This window comes from Dromiciops gliroides, chromosome 2 (genome assembly GCF_019393635.1).
Source record: "Dromiciops gliroides isolate mDroGli1 chromosome 2, mDroGli1.pri, whole genome shotgun sequence".
NCBI classification, from domain to species: Eukaryota; Metazoa; Chordata; class Mammalia; order Microbiotheria; family Microbiotheriidae; genus Dromiciops; species Dromiciops gliroides.
In genome coordinates this window covers 117,164,164-117,172,905 of record NC_057862.1, presented here as the reverse complement: position 1 = coordinate 117,172,905, position 8,742 = coordinate 117,164,164, and the positions used below count along the sequence as shown (strand labels likewise).

At 39.2% G+C, this 8,742-nt stretch overlaps 1 protein-coding gene across 1 annotated transcript in view; it reads right to left on the bottom strand.

Annotated features, from left to right (window-relative positions):
* Nucleotides 1-2,792: 2,792 nt before the first annotated feature.
* Nucleotides 2,793-8,742, bottom strand: part of TMC3 (transmembrane channel like 3) — an 83,204-nt gene continuing 77,254 nt past the window's right edge. The window contains exons 21-22 of the mRNA XM_043981656.1: nt 6,100-6,343; nt 2,793-4,048 (exon numbers count right to left, since the gene is read on the bottom strand). Coding sequence (XP_043837591.1) covers nt 3,205-4,048; nt 6,100-6,343 — 1,088 coding nt within the window. The 3' untranslated portion in view covers nt 2,793-3,204. The remainder of the gene's footprint in view (nt 4,049-6,099; nt 6,344-8,742) is intronic.

The following is an 8,742-nucleotide window of genomic DNA, read 5'->3' as shown; positions in this document are numbered from 1 at the left end:
ACCACTCCACACCTGAGGAGAGTGTTTTTATGAGTTTCTGGGGCAAAACAAAAAATAACGACCTCATTTGATTCTGTTCCTCTTACTATAAAACACATACCTTGATACTTGCTAGTACTAACTAAACCTTTGCAATTAGGTAGAATCTGACAGAATGCTTTTCCCTGTTGGCACAATCTTTGACACCCCCAGAGTCACCTCTCAGTTATATAACTGGAGACTCTCCAATGGTAATGACTTCACCTTTTCCCACCAAGATAAAGCATCCTAAGAAGATTTGAGTGGGGGATCATCTCCCAGTGTTGGGGAGAGGGTGTGTCAAAACCCTCCCTTTGCTCCACTTTAACTCTTGCCTACCCCCATTTTTCCTCTTTCCTTTCATTTCCAGGCTCCCCCAATAAGCAGCTTCCATTTCTTCTACCTTATTTCTACTTTAACCCCTTCTACTTCTACTTTTACCTTAACCCCTTACCTCTAAATTTCTGTCCTAATCAATCTAGGTTACCAATGAAATACTCAGGGAAATTCAAGAGCCCTGTTTCATAACTCATGACTCAAATTCTCCGAGGTGTTTGGCAGTCTATACCATCCCTTCCTAATTAAAACTCTCCCCACTTAGTTTCCCAGAAATCATATTGGGGTGCTTCAGTCCCCATCATTTCTTTAACTAATTGTCCCTATTCTTTAATGACTCCTCAGTTCTCATTACAAAGCACTAAATAAAGACTAGCTATCATCATCATTATTGTTATAGTGGCCTTCTTGATATTCTGCACAGATAACACTCCATTTCCTATCTCTGTACAGTGGCCCTGGCTGTCCTCCATCCCTAGAATACCCTCTCTCCTCACCTCCTCCTCTTGGAATCCCTGTTTTCCTTAGGTTTCAGCTCAAGAACAGTCTTCTGCATGGTCTCTCTTGCTTTCTCTAGCTATCAGTACTCCCATATCCACCAAAGTAGCTGTTTCTGCTTTGTATATTTTGCACCCACCTTTTTGTGTTTGTGGTTGTCTTGCGTGTTTCTTTCTTTCCTTCTTTCTTTCTTTCTTTCTTCCTTCCTTCCTTCCTTTCTTTCTTTCTTTCTTTCTTTCTTTCTTTCTTTCTTTCTTTCTTTCTTTCTTTCTTTCTTTCTTTCTTTCTTTCTTTCTTTCTTTCTTCCTTCCTTCCTTCCTTCCTTCCTTCCTTCCTTCCTTCCTTCCTTCCTTCCTTCCTTCCTTCCTTCCTTCCTTCCTTCCTTCCTTCCTTCCTTCCTTCCTTCCTTCCTTCCTTCCTTCCTTCCCTCTCTCTCTCTCTCTCTCTCTCTCTCTCTCTCTCTTTCTTTCTTTCTTTCTTTCTTTCAGGGACTGTTTCACTCTTGCCTTTGTATCCCTAACAGCTAGCACAGTACCTGGTATATCAGCTTAAAAAATCTTTGTTGATGGATTTATTAATTGATACTATGTTTCTATTAAAATTATCTGAGAACATTAGTTTTTTTGCCTCCCAGGTCCAGTTGTTTTACACTTGTGTAGTACTATTCCACCTAGCACAGTGCCTCAACTTAAAGCAGGGGTTCTGAACCTGGGACCCATGAACATGTTCTAACATGTTTAAAAAGATTGTGATAACTTTATTTTAATATAATTGGTCTCATTTAATATAACTGGTCTCATTTAACATAATTGGTCTCAAAGGTGTTCCTTTGAATTTTATTATACACATTTAACATATTGTTCTGAGAAGCGGCAGGTGGGTAAGGCAGTGGATAGAGAAATGGTTCTGAAGTTGTGAAGATCTGAATTCAAATCTCACCTCAGACATTTACTAGCTGAGTGACCCTGGGCAAGTCATTTAACCTCAGTTGTCTTAAACATTCAGGGCCATCTCCAGTCATCTTGATCTATATCTTGCCACTGGACCCAGAATACTCTAGAAGAGAGAGTGAGGTTGGTGACTGTGAGAGTTGGAATAACGCCCCCTGCTGGGAAGGACATTTTGTGAGCTCTGGCCTGAGGACAAGCCATGTGGTCTTGGTGTCAGGAAGTGACGTTTGCTCACGGGTACTGTCAATCAAAGCTATCAGCCAATTTGCTTGGAGCTCTGTGTGTGTGCATGGCCCTGTTTCCTGTTTCAGGAGAGGCTTCTGGGATGAAGAAGGGGCGAGGGCACTCTTTCGCCTGGGACCTTGGCTTGGCTGGAGCAGAGATGCTGGCTCCCTTAGATAGATAGATGAAGGAATCTTGGCCTCTTTCTCCTCACCAAATTCTTATGCTCCTTAATAAATACTTAAAATTCTAAACTCTTGCTGAAGCTTATAATTTATGGTAACCACTCATTAGATTTTTAGACAGTCTAAGCTAGAATTTTGGCCCCGTACAGATAGCAACTTTACATGACCTTACATAGCCTTTCCTCATTTAAATCCAATTCACTGCAAGTCATGACATCACCCTGATGTCATTCATGGTCCTCTTTGGGAATGAAGGACAAACAACAACAATGTAACAATTATTCTGAGAAGAGAGCCATAGGCTTTAACACACTGCCAACATAGTGACAGTATATAGTAGGTGATTAATAAATGTTTATTGACTGACTTGCAAAAGAGTCCAACACACACACATACACACACACACACACACACACACACAGTATAGAAGCCTGGCCTTAGAGAAATGAAAAATCATTTACAGATTTTTTTTTATTGTGTGGGAAATTTTTACTTCTTAAAAGATGGTACAATAAACATGCAACTTTATCATTATTCTTTTTCTTTTTAAGGATGAGGAACTAACTGGAGATGTCTCAGTTATATAAAGGAAGACTCTCCAATGGCAGTGACTTCACCCTTTTGGAAGCAGAATAAGGTAGAAATGAGTTATATGGCCTTTTCCTTTGACTTCAAACATCAGAAATGGTCCTGAATGTTTGCCTCACTAGATAGGGAATACTCATAAGTACATGATCTATACTAAATGATTGTCCACATACACATTTGTTGCTGATATGCTAGAGCAGAAAGGTTTCAGACCATTGGGGATCCATGAGTATGCAGGAAATCATGGATTTGTTTTTTCCATGGACCAAATCGTAACCCCATTGGTCCATTATGATTAATGATTCATTTCTCTCTCCAGAAAGTCTCTAATATGCATCCTCATTCCTGATAGCACAATGACCATGATGCACTGCTATACTCCTGAAGTAACGACAAATCCATTCCATCTAGACATTTGAACAAATCAACTCATTGGGATCTGCAATAGTCAGTTCAAGCCTAGACTTGGATTTCTTTCTGCTAAGCTTGCCTGCAGACTTCAGGTACTTGTCTTTATTATGAATGACTTGGATATATTGATCAGTGCTGCTGTTTTGCTGATCACTGCTAGAGACAGACACTGAATCTGATTCTGTAAAGGAGGGTTCCATCTTTTGTTTGGATTTTGGTTTCATGAAATGCTCTGGGCACCTAGGTTCTGGATCAAAATTCCGTAATCGAGGCTTTTTATATAAATAAACTGGTCGGTAGTGGTCTACCTCAAAGCCACCATTCCAAGATTGGTAGTGCATCTTGGCCAGGTCTTCAGCAGCCAAGATTTGGCTCTCTGTTTGTTCACCAATGTAAAAATGAGGTGTCTGATGAAGGTCAGAGAGGGATCGTGGACGTAAGGATCTACTGAATGTGTCTCTTCTCAATTCCTCTTCTTCTTCATCACTCAAATGTGGGGGGTAGGCATGGTGGGGTTTTGATGACACATAACCCCTTTTGTTCCTAGGATATATCTCCCCAAAGTCATCCAAATTGTCTCTATGAAAGTGTCTTGGTGATCGGGAGGTGGAACGTGGCTTTCTTCGGGATTCCCTTTCATTAACAATGTAATATCTAGGGATGTGGGTTTGCCCTCCTACAAACCCTGAGCTTCCTGTTCCAAGCACATCAGGGTTCACCTGCCGGATGCCTTTTCTAAAGAGAGGCTCTGAATGGATATCCTCAAAGTGTTTCTTGAAATTAACTGGAGTGCAGGACTTGGTCTTGCAGAGGTCACTCTCGTGTATAAAATATGGATACCTTAAAAAATAAAAAAGAACAAAACTTGGCTTCTGTGCTCCCTGGGGTTTAATTTCTTACTAGCTGTAAGTGCCAAAGTTTTATGGGGAGTACACTATCTCATACTTGAGTTTATGTCTCTGGTGTGTAATTTAAAACACAATAAGCAACCATTTGAAACAGAGCTATTCATTTGCCTCATCTTCCAAATTCCTAAAATGAACATCCTACTGACACACTACCCAGGAAAGCACATTTATTTGTGTTTCCAAAAGGACCCTGGAGATGTGGAGTTCACAATTGCCTTCAGGGGATTCTGTTCAATCTATTCAGAGATCCTCCAAACACTGAACAACTATATCTCTCTATGCCACATTACTAGTGAACACAGCCCACTGCTCCCTACTTTGAATCCATGTCTGTTGAACTGGAATTGAGTATTCTTTCCCTGTGACTTTGCTAACATCATGTGATAGCTTGGGGAAGAATGATCATAGAATCACAAGGAGCCAGAGCTGGAAGAGGTCTTAGGGACCATCTAGCCCCATCTTTCATTTTATGGGTGAGAAAATAAGAAAGGATATTTAGTATCATATTTTTGATACTAAGAATATTAAGTCTAAATTATTGGCTACCTAGAAAACAAACCGTTCTCTAACTTTTTGAGGCTCTCTTTGGCTAATGTTTGTATATGAGCTGATAAAACAAAGGTGTTAAATACCACGATTACCATAGCATTTCTACCCTCTACCTTTGAATGTTAGCTTGAATTTGGGCAAGTCATTTAATTATGAATTATTCTTCTGTTTCCTTTTCTGTAAAATGGGTGGGAAAGTTATTTGTTCCCTATCTGTTTCACATGGATGCTTTCTTCAATATTTCAAAGGGCCATAATTTCATCTGTGTAGGTTGGTTTCCACTGATTAGTATAACTTTGCCCATCCCCTTATCTCTTCTTCACCCCACATCAATTCAACTGCTGGTCAACTTGCTGGTAACAAATATTTCTCTGAACTTAGCTAGGTGATGCATGGCTGAACTTAAGCCTGAAGCTTTTTTTTTTATCTTGGTGAGACCTGCTCTCTGCTGGCATAAAGATGAACTCTATGCTACAATGAGGTGTCAGAGGACTTTAGAGGATGGATTTATAGGGAGATCATGTCAATATTATAAACATTATGGATTCTCCTTCGTTGGGTTATGACAAGTTTGTTTAGTGGAGAGAATCCTGAGAGTAAGAATATATCCATTTCAGTACTCTTCTTTTTTCCTTTTAATTTCCTACCACCAGTCTGGGAGCAAAGAAGTCTTAGTTTCAAATCCCACCACATTTTGACTATTACTTTTAGCACAGCATTTTAACTTTTCAGGATTCCCTGGCAACTTTCTAAGACCCTTTAACTTGGATCAGAAAATAAATTACAGTTTTGTTTTCACCAAATTTTGCTTTCCTTTGCAGCCCTGTGTATTTTATTCTATGAATTTAAAAACAGTATTCTGAGAAGGGGTCCATAGTTTTTGCCAGATTGCTGAAGGAGTCTATGACCCAAAAAAGATTCAGAACTCCTGCTCTAAGATTATAAATTGCATAGCAGGTGCCAATTGCATTGGTAGAGGGAATTTACTAAGCAAGAACTTCCTATACCAATTAAATCATTAAGTCTGGATCAAAATAAAACCACAAATACCATTTTGTACAACTTCCTTGTTTGCCTTAGCACCTTGGTTGATTTAATTTCCTAAGTCAAAGTGTTCATGTATAGCCAAGCCTTTTTTTTTTTTTTAATTTTTAATTTTTTTTTTTTGTGAGGCAATTGGGGTTAAGTGACTTGCCTAGGGCCACACAGCTAGTAAATGTTAAGTGTCTGAGGCCAGATTTGAACTCAGGTACTCCTGACTCCAGGGCCGGTGCTCTATCCACTGTGCCACCTAGCTGCCCCTCAAGCCTTTTAATAAAGTAAATAAAAGTCTTCTAATAAAAGGTTGTTCAAAACATTAACCAATCTATGCTATTATTCTCATTGTGGCTAAATGCAGGAGTTCCTTCTAGTCCAGTTAAGACTGAACCTTACCTGTTGTCAATGTGCTCAGATCTTGCCTTGGAGATAGCACTCATTGGAGAAGTAATCTCTTTTGGCCTGGAAAGCTTAGTCTGGGGTATAGCTTGTGAAATAGTTGGAATTCTGCTGCCTGGGGAGTCAAAGCTTATCACATTGCCATTTTTCCTGGGAGTCAATGAGTGAGCTGAGGCCTGCTGATTGACAAAATCACTTTCCTGAGGCTTCTTCTTGCTTCCTTCCTGGGTTTGGCTTCTGGCTGGAAGTACAAGAAAAGACCAATGCACAGATATGTTCATGTCACTCCTCTGTTTAAAATTCTTTAGTGACAACCTGATACCCTCCTCTCCTTGATACTCTCTTCTCTAGGTTTTCATGAAACTGCTCTATCATGGTTCTCTTCCTAGCTGTTAGATGGCTCCTTTTTTTCCTCCTTTACCAAATCTTCATTCAGGTCATTCCCAGTAAGGTAGGCATCCTTATGGTCTAGGTCCTAGGCCCTCTTCTCTCTATATATCATTTCACTTGGTGATCTCATCAGATCCCATGGATTCAATTCTCCACTCTAGGTTGATAATTCTCAGATCTACTTATCCAGCCCTAATCTCTCTCTTAATCTCTAAATTTGCACATCCAATTGCCTCTTAGACTTTTAAAACTAGATGTCTTGTAGACAACTTAAACTCAAAGATGTCAAAGACCTGATGTACTATCTTTATCCCCATCTTGACCCTCTCCCAGATTTCCCTATTACTGGTGAGTCAGTCAGTCAATAAAAATTTGTCAAATGTCCATCATGTACCAGCATTGTACTAAGTAGTGAGGATACAAAAAGAAGGAACATATAGTTCCTGCCCTCAAGGAGTTCACAATCTAAAAAAGGTACTACCATCTTCCTAGTTACCCAGGTTCACAATCTAGGTGTCAACCTCAACTTTTTACTCTCTTCCTCATATTTCATCTGTTGCCAAGTCCTGTCATTTTTTACCTTTGTGATCTCTCCCCTCCCCCATGTAGTCTGCAATCCATTGACAATGGCCTCCTTTCTATTCCTTAAACAAGACATTCTATCTCCAAACTGTATACATTTTTACCAGTTGTCCACCATTGCTAGAATTCCTTTCCTTCTCAACTCAGCCCCCTGACTTCATTGCCTTCCTTCAAGTCCCTGCTCTCTATGAGAAACCTTTCTAGATTCCACTTAGTGCTAGTGTTTAGTGGAGATGATCTGTTGATCATCTCCAATTTATTCTGTCTGTCTTATTTGTGAGTTTTCTTCCTCTTTAGACTGTGAGCGCCTCAAGATCCAGGACTGTCTTTTGCCTTTCTTTGTATACCTAGAACTTACCACAGTGATTGGCACATAGTAGGTTCTTAATAAATTTATATTGATTGATGTCTACCAAGTTAAAGCCAAGCTCTTTCTTTGGGAATTTAAAGCCCTCCATTGTATGGTGCTTCCATGTCTTTTTAGCCATATCTGATACTATTCTACTCAACATTCTTTGAAGCATTCAAACAGTCCTCCTTAATATTCCCTATATTTTCTAATCTTCATGTCTTTGCTCACTGTTATCTTTGTTTAGAATGTCCCTTTGTCAATATTTTTACTCTCCTTTGCCTTTATAAGAGGCTGTTTATAGAAAAGGCATTGATTGTAGAATTAGAGAAATTGAGTTAGAATCCTAGCTCCATTGTGACCTTGGACAAGTTATTTGATCTTTCTACACTCCAGTTTCCTCATAAACAAAATGGGGTTAGTCACATTTATACTGCTTACCTTACCATTTGTTGGAAGGGAAAGTTTTGGAGATATTAAATTATAAATGTGAATTTTTATGATTTATCTGTTGAATCCCCACTGATCTTTTGAAATCTCACTCACCTTTTCCATGAAGCCTTTCCTGAGTCCCCCAGACTTCTCTTTCCTAACATGGCACTTTTTTGGGGTATCTCTGTAATAAACTTATGCTTCTGGACTGTAACCTCCATGATAACATAGTGGTGTCTGATATAGTCTTTGTATCTCTCTCTGGACCAAGCAAGTTCTTGGAATGTAGTCATTGCATCTCTCTCTGGACCTAGAAAGTTCTTGGAATGTAGTCATTGCTTCATAAATGTCTTATGAATTGAACTGACCATCAAGTAGGATGATCTATTAAATTAAAGCCCCCCCCCCAATACTATGGGCCTTTGGATCCTATGGTTTTTTTGTTTGTTCATTTTTTGTTTTGCTTCTTTGAATTGCTAAGTATAAAAACAAATATATTTTTCTTCTAAACAAGTGACCCATGAACTAAGTATATTAGCCATGGTCTATTCTACTCTTAACGTTTCCAGTCACATGCTATGTACCATGTGTGTGGGGTGGGGCAAGGAGGGGGAGAAGAGGAAATTGTCCCATAGAATGTTAGCCCTAGAGATGATTTAGTCATTCTCCTAATTTGACAGATGAGGAAACTAAGGTTCAGAGGAGAGAGGAATTTTTTCAACCTCTTTTTGGCAATGGATCTAATAACATCAATTTAACAGAATTACTACAGGAAACAATAAAAAGATTATGAAACACCAGGACATTTTGTGCTTATAAAATGAATGCTATTATTATCCTGAGGAACTCTCAGTAATTTCTGACTTTAGAAATTGACCTGATATGCA